The sequence below is a fragment of the Periplaneta americana genome, chromosome 6 (assembly GCF_040183065.1).
Source record: "Periplaneta americana isolate PAMFEO1 chromosome 6, P.americana_PAMFEO1_priV1, whole genome shotgun sequence".
Classification (NCBI taxonomy): domain Eukaryota; kingdom Metazoa; phylum Arthropoda; class Insecta; order Blattodea; family Blattidae; genus Periplaneta; species Periplaneta americana.
The window spans coordinates 35,411,646-35,436,657 of record NC_091122.1 but is presented as its reverse complement, the minus strand read 5'-3'; the positions used below and the strand labels follow the sequence as shown (position 1 = coordinate 35,436,657).

The window sequence follows — 25,012 nt, the reverse complement described above, 5'->3', positions numbered from 1 at the left end:
GATATAACCTCTGCAGTTGCTAGCGTTGTTAAATCATTATTTTTTTTTTTCCATTAACATGCCCATTATGAAGGTATGACCAGAGTTAAAATTTGAGGTTGCTGATCTCCAAAATGACACCTTTGTGAATAGCAAGCATAAGGATTGTGTTGGTTTACATATATTTAAAAATATTGATTCTAAATATCCATGTCTTAGATCATTTGCTGCCACAATCGCAGTTATGTATGTACTGTATGTATGTATGTATTTATTTATTCACACTGCAAATGGGTATATACCCGGTGGCAGTGGTAACTAATTACACTCAATAATGACAATTAATAATAAACATAACTAATAAAAAACAATAATTAATAATAATAATAATAATAATAATAATAATAATAATAATAATAATAATAATAATAAGGAGCATCCTAAATTAAATGAAGCATGGTCACTTAAAATAACATTTAAAGTAAATCTAATTTGTGTCTTAACCCTAAGTTCGAACTAAGACCCACGAGTGTGACAGGTTCATACCTGCACAAGTACCTTTCGGCACTACACTTATTTCGCTGTCAACTCACTCACTGCACTGATTCTACCTGACTTCACTAACACTTCTAACCATTTCACTGTTCAAATACTTAGCACAGCTTCACTGACACCAACACACATCACTTACACAATAGACTTCACTGACACTACACACTTCACTGACACAACACACTTCCTCACTGATAGAACACTTCAAATAACAAGATATCAATTACACCCTTTAAATAGTGTGTATAATATACTACCATCTATTAGTAAAGTCCTTAAGTCTATTTTTAAATACATTTTTGGTTGTTGGTAAAGCCTTTAGTAAGTCTGCAGGTAAAGCATTCCAGTCTCTGATAGTACGATTGAGAAAAGAAAACTTTCCAGTGTCCGTCCTCTGTCTTCTTTCCCTCAATTTATATGAGTGGTCGTTCCTTGAAGAGTAATTTGGCGGCTGCAATCTATTATGTTATGTTCGATCCTGCATACATTTGTGAACAATTTTTTTTTTCAAAATTAAACATACTAAAATCAAAAAGATGGACATGCTTAACAAATGTCAGCCTTCATGCACAATTGGTAGTGACTACTTATGAGGCAACCCCTAATTTTGAGATCTTACCGAATGGAAATATTATAATGAAAAAATGAAAGAATGCAGATGAAAATAATATAATCCTAAAGAGAGATTCATTCCTTATTTTTCTTGTTATTTCTTTGTTAAGAACACGGAAGATAGTGATGATCACAAACCGCCCCTGCTGGCTAGCTCACTGCGACCGATACTTCCCACCCCCTGTCTTTACTGTGTGTGTAGCGACTGTAGCCGATAGTGTTTATATTGCGTCATGAATTTGTGACTTTTACGATGCCTGGTATACATAGTAGGCCTACTGTATGCTGAAAAATACGTAATTATGAGCTGAGGGTACTTTTAATTAAAATTGAACTTAGATCAGGGTATAGCGACCTGCTGGGTGGTGTGCTACTAAATGTGTCGCTACTTTTTATAACTTGTCTGTGGCATATTGACAATATAAGTAATAATAATAATAATAATAATAATAATAATAATAATAATAATAATAATAATCCGTGGCACTACAGCCCATGAAGGGCCTAGACCGACCAGCCAGCTGCTGGCCTCACGCACGCATACATGTCGAAGCAGAGGTGGACGTTCATCCAACCAACGATGATCCCGCCAGCCATTATAGCTGGCTTTCGCAACTGGAGTTCGCTACCTATCGTAGCTCCCCAAGTGCGTCATGATGCTGGATGGGCACCGGTCCCATACACTGGCCGAAATTTCATGAGAAAATTTCTTTCCCCATGAGGACTCGAATTAGCGCGCTTTCTGTAATGTGAGTCCTAGGCAGGATGCCTTAGACCGTGATGCCACGGCGCGGGACGAGAATATAAGTATTTTTACGTATTCATAAGTTGCTTGTTTTCTGAAGGGAATTTCGGAAAAGGGGTATAGAAGAAACAATAAGCTAGCACCCTCTGTCGAAATACAGTATAATAATTTTGAAAACTGCTTTTTTTTCATAAATGTATCATGGTTGAATTTATTCAGCATGAGAATACTGACTTCTTTTTTCGTTGGTTATTTAACGACGCTGTATCAACTACTAGGTTATTTGCTTCGATGAGATTGATGAGAGATGAGAGATGAGGCCGAGGATTCGCCATAGATTACCTGGTATTCACCTTACAATTGGGGAAAACCTCGGAAAATACTCAACCAGGTAATCTGCCCAAGCGGGGATCGAACCCATGTCTGAGCGCAACTTCAGACCGGCAGGCAAGTGCCGTAACCGACTGAGCCACGCCAGTGGCTACTGACTGTTTACTATCACATAAAAATGTAAACAGTGATAATATGACCTTCATTGTTTATCTACAGACACTTATCTAAGTTTTGTTTTAATATACAAATAGAATAATTATTTTACTCGTTTCATTTATCTTTATTTTTTTTATCTTTGTTAATTCTGGATCCTAGTGGTCAACCTCACTTGAGGACGGATGATTTTAAATAAATCTTAGTAGTTATCCAATTACTAAGACAAACATAGTATTACTAATTTATAGGCAATTAGGATATCTAGATTATTTTCTATACTGTAAATTATGTTTTCGTTGTAAACTTTCGTGTATATTAATGAGTCAAATTCCTGTCAAAGAAAATGTTAACTCTCCCTTTTTCCTCAAATGTTAAGGTTCAAGAACGATCTAGTTTACATTGTTATTGATGTGAATGAGTACAAGTAAGTGAGATGAAGAATAAACTGCATATAGCTACATAATAGTTTCTGCTTGATAACATCAGAGTTCAAGGAGTGTGCTCTTTTATCTTTCTAAAGAATTTTCAGTAAACACGGTGACAACTTAAGTTACCTCTGACATTGCAAGGTTAGACTATCTACTTTCACATGATTCTGTAATTTAAAGGAAGCTTCTTGCAGTATAGGTATGTAAGTTAAGGATGTATTTATCGCATTTATTGGAAAATTGATAATATTGTTTACATTTAATTTATTTTTATAATATATATATTTTACTATAGCTACACATTAAATATAAGTGTGGTTAAGATTTATTGCTATGTTTTAAAGTTACTACAGTGGAAAGTTTGGACACTCTGAAGTTGAATGTGTGTTGAGTGTGAGTTTAAGAAATGAATTTTCTGTACATTGGAACAAAACATTGTATCTGAAACAAACCTACGAAGCATCTTTAATCGTATGTGTTAAAATATACTGGTAGTGTTTGTTAGATTATATACAAATTAATATATTTTAATTGCTATTGTGAGATTTATTTTTGCAACATTCTTAATTTTGTCATTTGATATCATTCATTTTGTAAAAATTCAGTTTTCAAATCAAGCTCTCAGGTATAACTCCCCCCTGTAAAGTTGATTTGAATAATTTCGAGGGAAAAATTGTTCCGGGCCGGGTATCGAATGCGGGACCTTTGGATAATGTGCAAACACTCTACCAACTGAGCTACCCAGGAACTCCACCAGATGCCGATACCCGGCATTTTTCTCTCGAAATTATTCAAATCAACTTTACAGGGAGTTATACCTGAAAGATTGATTTGCATAATACACGTTACTGTTCGTTAACAGAAAACCACAATTTAAGACACACAGAGTTAGTGTGCACTCAATGTTGGTTGCTTGACGGTTGTCAGCCCACTTTGAGGTCTCTGGATATAGAGGGAAAAATTGGATCGGTGTCTGGTGGAGTTCCCGGGTAGCTCAGTTGGTAGAGCGTTTGTACGTTTAACCAAAGGTCCCGGGTTCGATACCCGGCCCGGAACAATTTTTCACTCGAAATTATTCAAAATTCAGTTTCATATAAATGTTAAGTACCAGTACTGAAAATGAACAGAATTCTTTACTTTCCATTAAATTAAATCGTATCATTTCCTTTCAGATGCTAATGAGCTTAGGAAATTAAAATGGATCTTTCACTTGATGGAATATATCGTACTTCGGTACGAGGCCTACAGGTTGGATTAGGGTCTGCCTTAACCCTTGTTATTGTGAAGACTATAGTCACCCTTCCAGGACTGGAACCAGTAAGCCCACTTGCTGCATTTCTTACTTTTACAATGTTGGGTACTGCACTTGCATTGTACAGCGATACACTCAAGGTAAGAAGTTAAATCTCTTTACTGACCCGTTTCTTGGGAAATACATAATACAATGTTTTTAATATTATCCATCTTTCACACTTTCTTAATTTGTCTTGGGTTTTTAGGTTTAATAATTACAAAAATGATTATTCTTGTAACAGTATATTTTATTTCAGATTCAATTTGAAAATATATAATTGATGAATTTAAAAACTATTATAGTCACAATCATGCCATGGTATGAAATAAAAATTACATAACCTAGAGCGGGAATCGAACCTGCGACTTCCTGTTCTCCAGTCAGGCGCTCTACCACTGAGCTATCGAGTTGGTCTCACGCCAAATGATTGTGACTATGATAGTTTTTAAATTCATTAATATGTCACATCAACGGACGTATATACGTCACCAAACATCGTAAGATGATGATTACATATATAATTGACTTATGATTTCTCTATTCGTCTGATTTCTTTTGTTTTGTCTCATTCCATCATTGCTTGAAAGAATTGTTTAATATAAAAGAAAACTATTTACCGAACTGTTGTTAGACTGTTTTATATTCCAAAGTACTGGTAATAGCAATTTTCTTTTTTTAGTAGAGTTATCTTGCACCTACATTGCACTAATGATGATGATGATGATGATGATGACGACGATAACGATGATGTTGATGTTAAAGTGATGAACTTACTGTCAAGCACTTTTTCGTTGAAGTTCTCCTAAATGTTCGCTATAATTTTGAAATTAAATAGACATGATCATTGGTCAAAATTATTTTTGTCTGGAGTATTATTATTAGAATTTTCGTTTTTATTATTCTTAAGAATAAGCGTTATGTACAATGCACTGATCACTTTTATAAGTGTCAAAACGTCAGAATACACTATTTTCAAAATTAAAAAGCTTTACTTGATCTGGAATAACAGAATAGTTGATAAAAGTTCATCCTAAGTCTGGAAAGAAACTACGAAAAAGTGTGAAGTATGGCATTAAAAAATTACACTATAGATTGCATATTTTTTGCTCCATTATAATTTTTAAGTGTTACTGGAACCGTACTTTTTCAGATAGAATATGACAATAATCTAAAGAATTAAATCGAATCAAATAAAGACACAGACTGTTTACCATAGGTAAGAAATGTATTTCTAAATAATTGCTTTTATTCATTTCAGCCATTAATTGCAATCGTTGTTGGTTCAGTACACGAAGATGACTGTATTTCATTTTACTTACGAAATTAAATTAACGTGAAAAAATAAAGACTATAATGAATATTATGCAAATTATCGGACTGTTTAACATGTTTCCAAATTCTTTCAGGCAGTTTGATTTCCTAGTTAATTTCTTTGAATTAATATCGCCACTTCATTTGTAAGTGCAGATGAACATCATGTTCATAATTTTTAATGTTAAAACAATTCTTCATTGCAGATATCACTGCATGGAAAATCAGTCTTAATCACTGGTTGTGATTCAGGATTTGGACATGATTTAGCACTACGGCTAGAAAAGATGGTAAGCAGTTATACTGTGAACGCATGGAAAAAATCATTATATATGCTAATATTTAAACTGTTAATGTAGCCACCAGTGTAGCTCAGTCAGCTGAGGCACTTGCCTCCTGATCTGGAGTTGCACTTCGGTGTGGGTTCAATTACCATTTGGGCTGATTACCTGGTTGGGTTTTTTCCCCGAGGTTTTCTCTAACTGTAAGGCGAATGTCAGATAATCTACGCGAATCCTCGACCTCATCTCGCCAAATACCATCTCACTATCACCAATCCCATGAACACTAAATAACTTAGTAGTTGATACAGTATCGTTAAATAATAAAAAAAACTAAATGTACAAAAAATTGCAGCTATAATTGGATGTAATTTTTACAGGGTTACGATAAATCATTTAGAAATATTTTAAGGTGCTTGATATGATATTTAGGTGCATAGTTTTTTTTTACTCGCTATGATATAATACGTGAAAAATATTTTTAAATTTGCATATAGTGCACAAATCTGAAATTTAAATTTTGGTAAGAAGCTGAAATTTTGTGTAGACTTTCAGAACTCAAATGTGTTAAAAGTAAATTATTATTGTGATATTGATGCAATAATTTCAGATATTTTTACAAAAATTATTAATTTCGATATGAGTGACTTTTGGTAATTCAATTCATTTTTTTTTCAACGTAACTAAACACTGAAATACTATTAAAGTAATCTATTTTAAAGATTGTCTTATGAAGAACCAATAAAAGACAAAGCTCCTTATGTAATTTTTTTAGATTTGTGCACTCATAGTTACTTACTTACTGACTTACTTATGGCTTTTAAGGAGCCCAAAGATTTATTTTCGCCCTCACATAAGCCTGCCATCGGTCCCTATCCTTGCTGGCCAGCAAGAAAACAAGTACAATGGGAACGGACTTTGTTCTACTTACTCGTACACGTGAATAACATCTAATTTATGTTAAATAAAAATGTTTCATTTGAAGGTCGCTGAAATTATATAGAAAAATGATTATCATATAATTGTAATTCGTTACATTTTATTACTATTATAATATCTCTTGGTCCCGCGCCGTGGCGTCTTGGTCTAAGGCATCCTGCCTAGGACTAGCATTACGGAATGCACGCTGGTTCGAGTCCTCATGGGGGAAGAAATTTTCTCATGAAATTTCGGCCAGTGTATGGGACCAGTGCCCACTCAGCATCATGATGCACTTGGGGAGCTATGATAGGTAGCAAAATCCGGTTTCGAAAGCCAGCTATAATGGCTGAGAGGATCATCGTGCTAACCACACGATACCTCCATTCTGGTTGGATGATCGTCCACCTGTGCTTCGGCATGTGGGTGTGAGGCCAGCAGCCGGCTGGTCGGTCTAGGCCCTTCATGGGCTGTAGTGCCATGGATTATTTATTATTATTATAATATCTCTTGATTACTTACAGACAATAAAAAAATATCCTAATGCTACCAATAAAACAGAATATTTGTTAGAATTAGATTTCTTGAATTGAGACACTTGGATTAAGGAATTAGAATTTTGATTGAAAGTTGAGAGATATGGGAGTACCTATGGAGAAGTGGTGAGAAGATAGTCGATAGAACCAAGGCGTAGCTTGAAGGGCAAAGGCTGGTTCACAATAAACCGGTAACAAAAACGACAATGAGAACGAGAATGGAAATATTGTTAAAATAAATGTATTTAAATGTGAGCATTCACAATTAACTGTTGTGAATGCTCACATTTAAATGCATTTATTTTAACATTATTTCCGCTCTCGTTCTCGTTGTCATTTCCATTCCCGGTTTGTTGTGAACCAGCCTTAATATTATCCTTGATCTCCAGAGAACAAGGTGCCGATGCAGGTGTTACGTGCTGTCTCTTCTCACTTTATAGATCTCTTAGATATGGAACAACAAGTTTTGATGGTGAAATCATTGCAATAAGTGAATGTCTCAGGAATCTTCTATGCTACATCAATAAATTTAGGAATGCAGTTATATTGTCAGACTCCAAAGCAGCTATTCTATCAATCGTCTCTAAACACACACCTTCATCTCAAACAGCAGAAATAACTAAAATGCTCTCTCAATTAATATCACTCAATAAAAGAATTGTATTCCAATGGATACCATCCCATTGTGGAATCCTGGGAAACGAAAATGCAGATGCTTTAGCAAAGAAGGGCAGCACTGCTACTTACAGACCTGTTACTAAATCTACGTATTACTCTGTGAAAAGATTTATTAAATCTACATACTTAGACTTCAACAAACAAAATTTGATAACTCAATCCCAAGGGAAAAAATGGATCTCTCTGCATCAAAATCCACAGTTAATTCCCGATTTACCACGAAAATCGTCTGTAGCTGCATTTAGATTGGCAACAGGCCATGATTGTTTGGCCAAACACCTGCACAAAAATTGGAATATATCAGTCCCCTAACTGCCCATTGTGCAACTCAAATCAAAAAATGGATTCGGAACACCTCAAAATCTGTGCTTTAGTAGCTGGTCATTATAATATCTTTGAAAAATATTGGAGTGCAAGAAGTCAAATGACTTTATTGTCAAACGCCTGGCATTAGAAAACAACAACAACAACATATTATCATAAATGTAACGGAGAGTGTACACAGGATTTCTTTCTAGAGGGAAAGGGATTTCAATGAAATTTTTATTCCTAATCATAACACTATACATTAATCATATATGTTCTCGAAGCACTTGAATCTCAACAAAGACCTTCATCTTCTGGCTGTGACATTATTTCTGTACGATCTGACTTAAGTATGTAGCAAATCTTCAATATTCTTTTCTGGATTTATTAAGTCATATGTTGAAAGTGTATCTGGCTACATAGCAGATCTCATAATCCTTCTTTTATAGTTGGAAAAGAAAAGTTAGGACCTAAAGAGCTGGACATTATTTTTGATCCATATATATTGGTACAATGCAGCTGATTGTTTTCTTTTTCTAGGGTGCAGTTGTATTTGCAGGCTGTCTGAAGCCAGATGAAGGTGGAGCAAAGGAACTAAAAGATATGAATCTTAAGAAACTTCATGTAATAAAAATGGATGTAACGTCTGATGAAGACATTGCTTCAGGAGTTGATTATGTCAGCAGGCATGCTCCACCTCAAGGTACTTAGGTTTAAATGAAAATTTACAAGCATTACACTTTTATCTCAAGACATAATATCAGTAAAGCACTCTGCAGTTGAATTCTTTACTTAGAGATTACTTACGTAATACAGTATGTAACCAAGCATGTAGATCAAAAATAGTTAAAAATTCTGATATCTGCTCAGGGGTAAAATTCGACAAAGCGACATGTAATTTATGAGGGAACTGTATCTTTTTTATACAGTTTTATTTACGAAGATCTGAAATTAAAGCTATAATAAAGCATTAATAATCTGCATGCTTTATTAGATAAGTATACAGTACATAATTTTATAGAAATTACGAAGATGTTTATTTTAAATCTTCTATTGTTAAAATACAGAGGATTGTTTCCTATCTCTGGAAACGAATTTTGAATGACGTCATGTGCTTCAGGAGTCACACGACAGCTGAACTGTGGTGAGAGGTGACAGACGAGTAGTGAGTGATTTCATAGTCAGAGTGCACGGTGTCTCACAGCAGCAATGCCCAAGAAAATCGAGCCTTTTTGGGCGAGGTACATTATGACCCAATAGAAGCCTGCAAAAAACGTGGTTTCGTTATTTCCAAGCAAGGCATCTTCTGTGTATCTAATAAGACTGGTAAAGCGCGGATGGAATTAATTTTTATCATTTCGGGGGATGCGGTTTGTAGTGAGGGGTGGATTTGCTTGCTTTTTTCCCTCTGAAATTAATCCCATCCGAGCTTTGCTAGTCTTTCTAAATTCACAGAAGATGCCTTTCTTGGAAATAACGAAACCACGTTTTTTGCAGGCTTCTATTATTTTCACTTAACTATACTTGGCATTGGAAAGGGTCATAATGTACCCCTCCCAAAAAGACTCAATTTTCTTGGACATTGCTGCTGTGAGACACCGTGCACTCTATGAAATCACTCACTACTGGTCTGTCACCTTTCACCACAGTTCAGCTGTTGTGTGACTCCTGATGCTCATGACATCATTCAAAAGTCGTTTCCAGAGATCGGAAACAACCCTGTATAAAAGCTTTAAAATTAAAACTTTTAAAAATGTTATAAATGTATTTAAAAAATGTAACGTGCCTTGGATAACTTTACTGTACCATTTCTACACAATGTTCATCTTTGTCAGCGACTGGTGATCTACTGCATCAGCTGTTACATTCGTCTCTTTCGTTCCTGTTCTCTCTCTTCTATGGAAGGGAGATGTTTGGATGGTAGTGGGGATGATTGCGTGTTACATATTGTTATTTTAAGGTCATTTTATTGATATTTAGAATGTTTTACAATTTTGTTCATAATATCCAAATCATCATCAAATGTTGATTTGTAAAATCATTTGCTCTTTCTAAAATTTTGTCTTCTAAACATATTTTACTAAGAACAGGCGTTGGAGAAAAATTCCTCTTTATTATGAGATCATAACAGGCCACATGGCCTAAAACTTGTATGAGCGATGATGATTATGATGATGATGATGATTTATTGATATTTCAAACCTCTAACATGAACTTTACAGTAATTTAAGCAAATTATGGTCATTAATTGATTACCGGTACAGAGAAATGAAAATCTTATGGGGACAAGAAGAATACATAAGAGTTAACTTCAGGAAAGAACGGAGAGGTTTAGCATAGTGGTTATTAGGAATTTGGAGGATTAAGGAACAAAAGGGGAACTTTGAGAAAAATGTGTCTGTTCTACAGATAGAAAGAGGAGTCTACACCTGTGGAGTAATGGTTAGCGTGTCTGGCCGCGAAACTAGGTGCCCCAGTTCGATTCCCGGTCGGGTCAAGTTACCTGGTTGAGGTTTTTTCTGGGGTTTTCCCTCAACCGAATATGAGCAAATGCTGGATAACTTTCGGTGTTGGACCCCGGACTCATTTCACCGGCATCATCACCTTCACCTCATTCAGACGCTAAATAACCTTAGATGTTGATAGAGCGTCGTAAAATAACCTACCAAAATAAAAAATAAAAATAGAAAGAGGACTCTGTGTATATAATATCATTATCTTGTCTAGTTCTCTATATCACTTATGAAACTGCAAAATGTCGTAAACAACCGCAACTAAATTGTTGTACGGGAGAGCTGACAAACTGGATTATTATTTTACAGTTTCAAGTTAGATTTTGGATGTAAACTTCGTGTAATTTATAGTCTTACTTTATCATCACAATGAATGTATGCTGATATTTTAAAATTGTTTTTTAAAGCTTTGGCATATGACATACTGACTGTGAACATTAATATACGATTGGAATACATTTTTTTTGTGTGTAAACGTAGCAAATGAATCTATACGTCAGAATCTCAATTTGATAAATTGTATGAGTTACGACATTTTGCTATTCCATGGGCAATATGCTGCATAGTTACATTGGCACAATTTCATAGCATGATGATGATGATGATGATGATGATGATGATGTGCACACGCACACCAACACACACACACACACACACAGACAGCTATATAATATTTAAAGTTTGCTAGATTAATGTGCTACGGTGATTGTATCTCAGTCTTTTAATTCTGCTGTGTTTTAATAAACTTCTTATGAAATAATATTAATTTGCCTTTTTTTAAATCATTTAAATTACATTCATTTTCTTTTTTATTACAGGATTGTGGGGAATAGTGAACAATGCTGGATTGAGCACTTTCGGCTATGTTGAGTGGGTACCCATCTCTACTTGCAAGAAGATTATGGATGTGAATGTATGGGGTACAATTCGAGTCATTCGTGCCTTCCTTCCCTTTATCAGAGAGTCCAAAGGTTTGGAGTTTTCTACTTTTAGCATTGGGTATGGTGTATCAATTGTCACTCAGTTGTTAAATTGTACGGTATCAGTTTAATAACATCTTCATATATTTCTGATGTTGGATCGTAGATTACAAGAGAAAGTTATTTGGGTACAGTATTTATTTACTCACAAGTGGCTTTTAAGGAACCCAGAGGTTCATTGCTGCTCTCACATAAGCTCGCCATCAGTCTCTATCCTGAGCAAGATTAATCCAGTCCCTACCATTATATCCCACCTCCCTCAAATCCATTTTAATATTATCCTCCCATCTACATCTCGGTCTCCCCAAAGGTATTTTTCCCTCCGACCTCCCAACTAACACTCTTTATGCATTTCTGGATTCGTCCATACGTGCTACATGCCCTGCCCATGAATATTGATAAATTTTAATTAAGCTGAAACTGTTTGCTCCTGTGCGTGGAGAAATTGAATCTAGCAACGGTAATAGGCAAGTCATATTTGACACAATATAAAACTGTCCATTCCAAAATCCATGGCGCTACAGCCCTGAAGGGCCAAGACCAACAAGCCGGCTGCTGGTCTCACGCCCACATGCCGAAGCAGAGGTGGACGATCATCCAACCAGAATGGAGGTATCATATGGTTAGCACGATGATCCCTCCAGCCGCTATAGCTGGTTTGTGAAACCGGATATTCGCTACCTATCGTAGCTCCCCAAGTGCATCACGATGCTGGGTGGGCACCAGTCCCATACACTGGCCGAAATTTCATGAGAAAATTTCTTCCCCCATGAGAACTCAAACCAGTGCGCATTCTGTAACATGAGTCCTAGGCAGGATGCCTTAGACCGTGACGCCACGGTGTGGGACAAAACTGTCCATTGTAAAGTATAAATTACATTACAAGCATTGTCATGCACAAGAAAAAGTAGGATCTCAATTAGAAATAATATAAATGTTTGAATTATCTCACAACGGAATGTAAAAATTCCTTTGTCCAGTGACTTAAAAATATTTTTAAGAAAATAATTCCATGGGCTTTGGGGGAATTCAGTGTGGGAAGCCCTTGTTCCTTGACCTCCTCATCTATATCCGACATGAAGGTAGTATTGTAGAATTAACCAGTATAATGCTAACTTTTTATTTTTGGAATAAAACTGTAGTAATTAATACAGTTGATCTTTGTTTGTTATTTCATTACATACCGTAGTTTAACAACTGTGTATCCTAATGATTCAGCAGGATGGATGGATGGATGGATGGATGGATGGATGGATGGATGGATGGATGGATTACAGGTGGGGGTAGGACAAACCCACTGCATTTGGACCCATTCTACTGCTTACAGAATTGAGTTCTGACATGGGCGAGAAATTGCAGATACCATAAATTTTACCCAGTGCTCTCTCAAGAAGGGATAGAATTCTTTATGTGCCTTAAAACTATAGCACTGAGCCTTAGCTTCAGTTTCCTCTCTTAAGTAAGCCGCGCTAAGGATTTTTATCACCTTCGGATCAAATGGCAAACATGGTACCTTGACTTCTGAGGATTACATGATCAGTAGGAAAACATAAACTTCAGGCATGAATTTTTTATTGCTATAGTTTGCTAGAATACTTTACAGCTATTCTTTGGGAGTGACTGTGTTTTAATAAGTCTATGATTTGTAATAACTGTGTTACAGGTCGAGTAGTGAACATGTCTAGTGGGCTTTCTCGCTTCAGTTTTCCCAACAGATCAACCTATGGCCTGTCAAAATATGCAATACAATCTCTGTCGGATTGTTTGAGATACGAGATGAGATCATGGAAAGTCAATGTGTCTGTCATTGAGCCTGGAAACTTTGTAAATGGTAAGAGAAGAAAAAGCAAATACCTACACATGTTACCTTTAAAATATCGTAATGTAGGGAAGAAGTTATTTAAAGTAGCACCAATAAGTTCGAATTGTTACCTCTAGGCTTGTGAACACCATAAAGAAGTATAAAATGATATTAATATCATTCTTTCGTCATGTGCTGGATACTTCAGGTTATTGGAACACTGTTTTGAAAGTACAAGTGCTTTTAGCTTGCCTGGAAGAATCCATCACTCTGTTTCTAGTGAAAATATTCTAAAAAAATTGTCTCATTTTTTGATGTTGCCTTCAGTGTTTTGCAGATGAAAGGTTCGGATATAAATTATTGTGCCAAAAAAAAAAAAAAAAAAAAAAAGTCGAAGAGTACTTTAGAAATATTCAGAGAATAACAGCTGGAAGCATTGTATGCATACATGTTGAGATTGAAAAGTACCCGTTTGTGCATGGGAAAAAACTCTTAAGAGGTGTCGGATGTGTATTATGATGAGTCAGAAAAGATTTAACATATAAAATATTAATTCAAATAAGGAACCAATTTTAAGTCAATTAAATATTCAGTTTTTTCCTCTCTTGAACTGTGATATTTTGAAAACCACAGGAAAATGTTCCCAGACAGTGATATGAAAGCTTCGAAAAGAAACTATGGGTCTTTTTTTGACATAGTTAGATTAAAGACTGAACTGAATGTGATGTATTCATGGCCTAAGGTAGAGGTAAAAACTTTTCAGACCTAATGAAGTTCATGCATGCAAACAAAATGTATTTGGATATGTCTGAGTTGTTTATATACATATTTATTATATTGATTGTAATTATCTTGGCTATATCTGCTGAGTGCTCGTTTTATGAGCTCAAATGGATGAATACATTCTGCAGGTTGACACAAGAACAAGATAGATTGCCATTGCTTTCTCTTATATCTAATTAAAATGAAGTTAGAACCAAATTTTTACGATCAAATGATTGGAATATTTACTGAAAAATCTCAGAGCAGAGGTTATTTTTAAAATAAACTATGTAAAATGTAAGAAAAGAATGAGGAAAATATAAACTCCACATGTATATTCTATTAATTACTATTTTTATATAAGTTGGATATAAGTTTAGATTATAATTATGATAATGTTTGAATCAACAAGATAAATTACATTTTAAAAATCCGCTCCTTTGTCTCTGGTGGACGCTTTTTGCACCTCTGGTGGTGGAAAAAAAAAAGGCATTGAAATGTTTATTGCGCCTCTGGTGGTAGAAAAGAGAAACATTGAAATGTTTAACGAAGGTATTCAAATATTACGTGTACCTATAGTTATTATATACCGGTATTACGATAACAAGTTAGGAATGTTATGATGTGGTTATTTATTTTTGTTAATAGTACCATAATTGTACCACTTCCTCAGATGTTACCAAAATTCTACAAAGATCATACTTTGCTTTTATGACCAGAATTCACCATTTCATTATACGAATTCACTAGTTACAGTCCCGCATGATCAGTTCAAATGACACTCTGCGTATGTTTCAGCTACTGGTATATTTACTGCAGATGCTATTCGGAAAGAAGCTGCTAATCTATGGAACCAGATACCCGAACCAGTTCAGAAAGCATATACAAAGGAATTTTATGATAGAATTATCTCAAATATGATTAAATACTGTACTGTAGGGGTGAGTATCGTCTTTGAAGGGCTAATTTGAAGTAATTTGTATTTGATTGTCGCATCAGTTTCTTGTTTTTCCTTTTTTCATATCTATTATTAGATATCCTCAGAATGTAATCTTTCCAGTTTTTGCTGTATATTAGTTTATTAATTTCGTTGAGGCTCTTTTCTGGTCCAATAACCAATATATGGCAGTCAACCTCAGAAATGTCTTTTGTATCTTTCCTAATCTTTTGTTTTTCCAGAAGATGAGGTCAGTAGCAAATTATTATAAGGCCCAGTATGTATCATCCATTTATCTGCAAACTTGTTTAACAATTCATGTACAGCAAACTCTCAATTATTCGTGCTAATCACTGGACAAAACAGCACGAATAAACGAAAAACACGAATAATCGGAAATGTTCATTGATTTGCCACAATAATGGTTTAGCATAAAATCATAAACAATTCATGCGAATTTGCTAAGTTTTTCTTTATTTTTTTTAACGTCTCTAATCGTTTGCAAACCAATGGCCATAATCACTCGCTAGTTTCTTTACTGATTCACCCTTCTAGTTAGAACCACTTTTTTACACATCAGTTGAAATCTCAATGTTGTAATGGTATGATCTATAATAACCCCGACGTCAGTTCAATTTTAAAATAAACATTCGAAAAAACACACAATAAAAGTTAACTAAATTGTAATTAGAAAGACAAAACGTTCTTTGTTGTTCTAATGCTAACAAATTAGACACTCAAAATACGATATCAATTATATTCTTTTGTTTATAATTACAGTACTAAATGCATTATACTGCATTGAAATTACTGTACTGTACATTGTTAGATTTAGCTTTCATAAGTTTTTCCAGTTCGGTTCACTTATATAGTACATACTGTACTATGTGATTCGCTGATTCATTTCTTAAGACTCGATAAATACTTAATATAATCGCCCGCCATTTTAGCCCTTTCGTTGGCGTTCGCAGAAAGCACACGAAGACGTTATTTTCCGCTCAATTATTTGCTGAATTACAGTGCGTTTGATTTATTATCATAGGAGCTACGACATGATAATGTTTAACGGTGTGGCAAATAGATTCGTCGTATGGTAGCTCGGCAACGTAAGAACAAAAATGGCGAACGATACTACCTACCTAGACTTTATAGAGCCTTCACTTTCTAATACGTAAGCAAAGAGGCGGAGTCACGCCGGAAATAACAGCGTCGGGACTAGTTGTGCGAGCTCATTTCACATGTATTCGAAATTTCTTGTCGTTTCAATCTTTTGAACACCTTCACCGAAGTAAAAGGAAGACAACCCTGCACGAATAACCCACAAACCGAATAATCCGTGATGAATAATCAGAGTTTGCTGTATACCTCTTAGAGTTTTCTCGAGATCTGTATTATTTTCAAACAATCTGTAACTTCTTAAGACCTCACTTTAGAAAAAAATGTTTCAAACAAAAGTTTATGTATTGAGGAGAACCAGAATATCCAAAAAGTATCCATCATTCCATTCAAAATGTCAAAGTTTCCCCCTGGTCCCCTATGAGTGAGGCCAAATGAATTCCATTCGTGTGTAGCCTAAAAGCCTCCTCCTCTAATGAGATTTGGAAAAATCAGCATTTAGTTTTATTGATCCATGTAATAGAAACTGACTTGGGCTATCCTTCTTCGGTATCAATTCAATTCAATTTATTTGGCCATTAGACATACAGTTTTAGGCTTCGTCAGAATACATTGAAAAAACATATAAATACATTTTAAAAAACACTAATAACAGAAACAGTTAAATTTAAGTAATACAATGAAAACAAGAAATAATCTGAAACTTTTAAATTGAAGAAAACTAACTAAATTGCAATTAAAACTTGTTTATTAAAATACAATTTCATACAAATTTGTGTTGAAAAACTCAGCGACAGAATAAAAAGGATTATTTAATAACCAATTGTAAAATCTAGTTTTGAAACTATTGATTGGTAATTTATAATATTGACTTGGGAGCTTATTATATAATTTCATCCCCATAATTAAAAAGTTTGTGTTGCTCTTGTGTAATCTACAATATGGAATATTAATTTGTTCACTATTTCTAATTTCATGATCATGTGTATTGGCCTCTAATGAGTAATTGTCGATATTTTGTCGAGTGTAAAGTACTAGATCATATATACCCAAATTTATGATTGCTAAAATCCGTGATTGTCTGAAAAGTGGCCGACAATGTTCCAGATAGTTTGATTTACATAAAATTCTAATGGCCTTCTTTTGTAAAATCAAGACGCTTCCAATTTTGGTTCCATTTCCCCAGAAAATTAGGGTATATAGAATTATCGACGAAAGAAAGAAAAGTAGGCACATCTTAAATAATTTTGAGAAACGCAAGTCGTTAATTTCTTTAGCAAATATAAAACTCTTGATAGCTTTGTGCATATGTATTCACTGTGCTTAGCCCATGTTAAACTGGAGTCTATAAAAAGTCTCAGAAATTTTGTGTAGTTGACTCTGTTGTCCTTATTTATTAGATCGTTTAGGCTGAAAGTTAAGTTGATAGTTTTTTCTTGATTAAGCAAGAAACCATTAGATTCAAACCATAAAGCCATCTGTGATAGAGTGTCGTTGTTGAGAGCATGTAATTGATTTAGAGCAGAGGAAGAACATAGGAAAGTAGTGTCATCTGCATACATAATTGTTATTGCTTTAATGAATTCTGGAAGGTCATTTATTGCTATTAAAATAATAGGGGACCATAGAGTATTATGGTAATTTAAGCCTAAGTGCAAGAACCCATTCTAGGTCAAGGTTTAATTTTGTGCTTTAAAGATATATCATCACCCATCTATAATATGTACGATTTTAATCGATCAGGGTACAGTATTCTTACATGTTCTACTTTACATTTTATTTGCAGACTACAAGTAAAAAGTTGGTACTTGATGCCTACACATTGGCTTTAGTGCATCGCTATCCACACCCACGTTATCAGCCTATGGAACCAGATATGAAAATAAAGGCTTGGGTCAACACTCATCTTCCTGAATGGGTGTTCGAAACATTTTTTGTGTGAGAATTGCCAACCCACATGAGACTGCATGTTGTGAAAAGAATACAAAAGCTGAAAAGACGAAAAAAAATCATTGTCAAATGAGCTTGCTTTTAATTATACTGGAAACGTTAAAAAAGTGTAGCCCTATTGTTCACTCTTGAAATCATAGGCAGTTGAAACTGGTACATTCCCGTTATGTCATTTAGATGTACAGTCTTGGATAAAAGTTTTGTTGCACAGATACTCTATAAGACCCAGAAAGGAGGCAGTGCATATGATCAGACATACAACGAAACAAAACTAATTTTATTACCTCAACTAGTCGTTCTCTTGTGAACCAGGTCGCTTGTCCTCTGAACATGCGCACTGCCACCTTTCTGGGACTTATACATGAAGTATCTGTGCGACAAAACTTTTTTTTAAGATTGTACCTATACATTGCTATAAACAGTGTATAGGGTGACAAGTGCAGATATTTTGACAGGTAACAGATAAAATCAATACAATTTGAAAATCCTCTGAAACTTTTCCCTTACCGGTACTTCAACATTTTGTTCAATAATTGGCAACATATAATAATAATAATAATAATAATAATAATAATAATAATAATAATAACAATAATAATAATAATAATAATAATAATTCTTTATTTATACTGGCAGAGTTAAGGCCATAGGGCCTTCTGTTACACTCTACCAGGTCACAAAGTATACAAGCAGTTAAAATTTAACAAAAAGTTAAAGAACAGAATACTAACATATTACAAAATAATAATAATAATAATAATAATAATAATAATAATAATAATAATAATAATAGCATAATAAAATCGACACTAAACAACATGGAAATAATACCATAATAGAAAAAAAAGAAAGTCAAATACATTGGAATATAGTGAAAGCAACTCATTTAGTACAAATGGTTAATTTGAAAAAACGTAAGGAAGAATATATCAAAATGGAATGTAATAAAATAATAATAAAAAAGAAAAGAAATACGAAAATTAAATAAAATTCACGATAAAAAGGGTATGATAATAAATTCATCGGCTGATAAAGAGAACAAAAAGGTGAAAGGAAGGAAAAAGAAATATATAGCCTATATTTTTACAAAACTGTGGCATTCAAAATAGAGAAAAGGGCTTATAACTGAAAGGAATCTGATTCAAAAAGTGCAATTTTAATTTATTTTTGAAACTAGACAATGTCCGACAGTCTCTGACATGTTGTGGTAGAGAGTTCCAGAGATGAGCTCCAGAGACGGTGAAAGATGAAGAGTAGAAGGATGTTCTGTGTTTACGGAATGGAGAGTGTGATATAGTGATATCTATCTAGTCTGTATATTCAAGCAAGTACAATATTTGAACAGCAAGATTGAGTGTCCTATAGAAAAGAATAGTGCCTTGTGACCTGTAAACACCCGAATTGAATCGGTCGTTCTTAGTTCATTTACTCAGAAGGTCAACATACAGTGAAACCTTGGTAAGACGTTCTTCAAGGGACTGCGTAATAATCGCGTATTAAATGGGACTGAATATTAGCAGGAGTGACATATTTTAGGATTCTTTCTGTTTTAACACAAAGTGGTAATACATTATAAACATTTATCTAAACAATGTAAACATGGAATACAGTATATTACATTAATATAATTTTTGCAGAATAAGAGTTACATTAATGGTACTTCCTTTCTGAAAAAATCAGAGAACACGAGAAAAGTATGAATGTGTGATAGATTATTGACAAATTTAAAATTAAAATAATTAATATGTCGAGAAAGGTAACCTAATAATTTATAAAGGGTTTTTAAATTGGCTTATTTTAAGACTTTTTATCAATCACTATGGTTATCTGGAGTCTGACTGAAATGTAGGCGTCAGTGAAATGAGTTTAGAATCTAACACTGGAAGTTATCCAGCATTTTCTCTTAAATGGTTGAGGAAAAACCCTGGAAAAAATTTCAACCAAGTAACTTGTCCCAACCAGGATTTGAAAATATAGGATATCAAGTTGCTTACCTCACAATATATAGTTTTCTTATAGCAGTTGGCAATAGTCTGAGGATCCACTTCTTCCCATACTGCATTGATGAAATTCATTGCATCCAGCATTATGATGGGTTTCATATTTGTTTCAGGTGAAGGCTGGTTCACAATAAACCGGGAACAGAAACGATAACGAGAACGAGAATGGAAGTACTGTTAAAATAAATGTATTTATATGTCAGCATTCACAATTAACTACTGTGAATGCTCACATTTAAATACATTTATTTTAACAATATTTCCGTTTTCGTTCTTGTTGTCGTTTTCGTTACCGGTTTATTGTGAACCAGCCTTAACTCAGGACTACACACTCATGATAAAAGTGCTTTAACATTTGTAATATCCCTTGATTCATCTGTTGTACTTTGACAGTGGGATTTGCCTTACCAACAACAATGACAACTTCTCAGAGTCATCTGAATTTTTCAGCAACGAGTAGACCTACTATCTTCATTGACACTGGAATGTAAAACTGGCAGTCTATAAGAGCCGAATTTAATTCTATTATATTCACCAAACACAGACTCCAACATGCCCTTAACACATAGGGCTGCAGGCGTTAATGGTAAATCGAGAATTCCAGGTGGATTTTTCCAATGCTCTTTAAAATATATTTTAAAACGATGAAAGAGGATGTCTTAAATGGAATGACGTGAATATTAAGCAGTGAATTTTATATGATTTTACATAGGGAATGTCAAGGGACTGGGAGAAAAGAACGTGTAATAGGAGATAACATAATAGATGGGCGCATATTATCGGGGTTTCACTGTATTATAATAGAATATAGGCTAAAAACATGTAATTTTTTTAATGTATAAAAAAACGATATATACGGAATTTCGCAAGATTTTTTTTTTTTTTTCCTTTTATTCAGGGGTGGCTCTACAATAAGAACTGCAGAACTGCAGAACCACCATTTACGTGGACCTGTAAAATAAAAAAAAAATGTAAAACCTGCCTTTATGTGTACTCTACTATAATAATCCGTGGCGCTACAGCCTGTGAAGGCCCTAGACCAGTAGTGTCAGAGTTGTAAGCTCCAATACCGGTTGTGGAGCTAGATCGGAGCTTGAACTTGCTTATGTCTGTGGAAACACCGGAGCACGCAACCAGTCTAGTGGAGCGCTCCGCTCCGTTTAGTCCCTGTCAGACAACGCTGCCCTAGACTGACCAGCCGGCTGCTGGCCTCACGCCCACATGCCGAAGCAGAGGTGGACGATCATCCAACCAGAATGGAGGTATCGTGTGGTTAGCACGATGATCCGCCGTTATACCTGGCATTCACAACCGGATTTCACTACCTATCGTAGCTCCTCAAGTGCATCACGATGTTGGGTGGGTACCGGTTCCATTCACTGGTCGAAATTTCATGAGAAAATTTCTTCCCCCATGAGGACTCGAACCAGCACGCATTCTGTAATGCGAGTCCTAGGCAGGATGCCTTAGACCGTGATGCCATGGTGCGGGACTCCTTATAACTCAAATATTTGCACTTATTTCCCTAACACTTGTATTCTACATTAGATAAGGTAAAAATAGTTGCCAAGAAAATAGATTTAAGTTAAAATGGTATTAACTTTCATGAATTGAATTCTGTAAGAAGTTAGTTCTTCAACATGTAGAGTTTATAATATTTAGAACAGTTTTTATATTAGAGTACATTTAAATATGATATTAAACTATTGTAATTAGTGATGAGAATTAAATGCAAGTGCGTATTTGTATTGAAGGAGCATACCTTAATAACATTTTGTAATTACAGGTTTCATATTTAATTAAGATGGTGAACAGAAGGTTGTTGGCGCTTATATGCGCGTATTTTTAAAGTTGGAGCCTATTTGTATTTTTAAGTGAATGCTGCTTTATACGCTTTCTGGACTTCTTCAAGTTGCTGTATCCGAATATGATACACACGACTTGTGCAGCTCTCGAGCTATTGACAATGTTGCTATATATGTGGTAGAGGCGAAGAGAACCATGACTGGATCAAAAGTGCATAAGAACTTGTAAGTACACTAAATCAACCTACCATATTCTTTCAAGCACCTTCAAACTAATGGCGAGACAGAGCTTTGATCTGAGAGAAGGATTGAAGGCACTGAATGCCATCATCAAATATATTGAAGCATGTGGCAAGGGAGAAATTATACAAACAACATCTTCTATGCAATAGTAAGCTATATAAATCCAAGCAAGAAAATAACATGATCTTGAACTTTTACTGGAACGTCAGATTACAAATAGGCTAGAGGATCCAATGGAATTCCATTAGAAGAAGAAGAAGAAGAAATTATTGTCAAACAGAAGATGGGATATGTTCTTGCAAAGAATGAGGAATTACGGAAGCTAAAAAGAAATCAGCAAGTGGTAGAAGGATGTGATGGTTATATAGACAGTATGTTACCTATCAACAATTATTCGACCTATTATTTCATATGGATGTGAGACATGGATACTCACAAAAAAGATTAGAACAAAAATTGGATGCTTTCGAGAGAAAAATATTAAGGAGAATATATGGACCAAAACAAGAAAAGGGAGAATGGAGAATAAGATTTCATAAAGAAATGTATGAGTTATACAAAGAAGTTAAACTATCTGTCTTCATTAGAATAAAGAGACTCCAGTGGGCTGGTCACGTGGTTAGGATGAAGGAAGAAAGGGCTCCAAGAAAAGCACTGGAACACACTATTTGGGGGAAGAGGAGTAGAGAAAGACCGAGGAATAGATGGGAGGATGTAGTGCGAGAGAATGCAAGGAGCTTGTTAGGTATAAGAAGTTGGAAAACAAGGGGAAAGAACAGAGAGGAATGGAGGCGAAGGATTGAGGAGGCCAGGGTTTAATTTGGACTGTAGCGTCAAAGAAGAAGAAGAAGATGTTACGTATCAGATTAAGTTTTGCCTTCCCACTTCGTGTGATATGCAAAGAAGTTTTTCATTCCACAAATATGTTTGTAAAAGGTAAAGGTATCCCCGTAACATGCCACGAAGGCACTTGGAGGGCATAGAGGTAGAGCCCCAGACTTTCCATGACCTTGGCACTAGAATGAGGTGGTGTGGTCGGCACCACGCTCTGACTGCCTTTTACCCCCTGGGAAAGACCCGGTACTCAATTTTATAGCAGGCTGAGTGAACCTCGGGGCCATTCTGAATGTTTAACAACAAGAAAAAAATCCTGTCACCACCTGGGATCGAACCCCGGACCTTCCAGTCCATAGCCAGCTGCTCTACCAACTGAGCTACCCGGCTGCCCACAAATATGTTTGTACTGACAAAAAAGAAATAGATAAGATGTCCTCTTTTTATTATTATTCTTAATCCACTCCTCTGGTACTGTGTGGTGTTGAGGACACAATAGATCTCCATCTGCTCCTATCTGCAGTTAGGGTGACTGCCTTATAGGTACGATGTACAGAGTAGAAAATTTGGAAAAGATCATTGTTTCACAAAATTTTACAAACTTAAAATAGAAAATGAGAGTTTCCTCTGCAAAAATTATTTCAATTAAATTAATAGGTACCGTATCAAATTACACTAGTAAATGTTTTCTTTTCGAAATCTATAATACGAACATTTCCCATTATACAGCCAGTGTTTTGATTTTTGTGGGAACCTATACCATGGTTAGCATGAAAGATCTTTAATTTTTAGTGCATATAAATGCATAATTGCATGCATACTTTAAGGTTTTGAGTGCAAATAATTCTCAACACTAATTATTATAACTTAGAGAATGTATGTCATGCTATGAAGGCACAAAATATATATTTTAATTATCTTTGTAGTAAATTCATCTACCAAGCAAAAGGTAAGAGAAATTAGATACAGTGCTTATTGAACATACCCTTCTGCCCTCCTTATCCTTCATTCCTGAAATTCTTATTTTTTGTAAATTTTTTTTATTTTTTACATTAATGTAAGTCTAATTAGTATGTTTTTTTTTTTTTTTTAATTAGGGTTGCCAGATGCTCCTATTATATAGGATATCCCATATTTATGGCCGAAAAATCTTGTCTCCTATTTTGACCTACACTGGACATTAGAGATGAACAAAACTAACTGCCGCTCTCACTCGTGTTCGTTGCATTTGTCTTTCGAGTCTCGTCTCGTAACTCTCGTGCGCTTCGAATCATCATTCATCATTCTCGAAATAGCATTTGGTCGGCGTGAAAATATTTCGTAACTTTGAATAATATACATCATTGAAATAAATAACATTCATTCATTTGTTCGTTCCTAGTATTCTTCCCAAGCGCAAGCCTATCACTGCAAAACCCAGCATTCTCCAGTCTTTCCTATTTCATGTCTTCCTCTTTGTCTCCTCATAAATAACATTAGAGATGTTTAATTGGTACAAAAAGACAAAAGAAAACAGTATCAAAGTTATCAAAATGTTCTGGTTTTATTATCAGATATTACCTATGGTTATATAAATAGAAAAAAATTCTCAAATAAATTTGCATTTCTAAGAAACATAAAACATAACGTCAAATAAAGAGTTATTATATATATATATATATATATATATATATATATATATATATATATATATATATATTACTTGAGATTGTACACTTGATCTCAAACATACGAAAAAAAATCTTAGCCTTTTAATAAGGGCCTAGTAATTAAATAAAGATTGGGGAACGGATTATTATACTCTGAAAAGTAGAAATGATGTTTCAAATAGGCTAAAACAGATAAACGTTCAGTCTGGTATAAACAACTGTGACGATTCACGGCTGCTTGACATTCGAGAATTGACCATTCCCAAAGTCTTGATTGCTTGATTCACTCACAA

General features: G+C 34.7%; 1 protein-coding gene across 4 annotated transcripts in view; it reads left to right on the top strand.

Annotated features, from left to right (window-relative positions):
• LOC138701202 (D-beta-hydroxybutyrate dehydrogenase, mitochondrial-like) overlaps positions 1-23,989 on the top strand; it is a 53,025-nt gene extending 29,036 nt beyond the window's left edge. Inside the window, exons 1-8 of one of the 4 annotated variants that reach the window (XM_069827846.1) lie at positions 2,582-2,801; positions 3,978-4,197; positions 5,617-5,700; positions 8,670-8,832; positions 11,461-11,613; positions 13,286-13,453; positions 14,984-15,126; positions 18,025-23,989. In XM_069827846.1, the coding sequence (XP_069683947.1) occupies positions 4,003-4,197; positions 5,617-5,700; positions 8,670-8,832; positions 11,461-11,613; positions 13,286-13,453; positions 14,984-15,126; positions 18,025-18,180 (1,062 nt within the window). In that variant the 5' untranslated portion in view covers positions 2,582-2,801; positions 3,978-4,002 and the 3' untranslated portion in view covers positions 18,181-23,989. Of the gene's footprint in view, positions 1-2,581; positions 2,802-2,884; positions 3,005-3,154; positions 3,277-3,977; positions 4,198-5,616; positions 5,701-8,669; positions 8,833-11,460; positions 11,614-13,285; positions 13,454-14,983; positions 15,127-18,024 lie in introns of those variants that run through there. The other 3 variants (XM_069827844.1, XM_069827845.1, XM_069827843.1) reach the window with 3 other exon arrangements.
• Positions 23,990-25,012: the final 1,023 nt, after the last annotated feature.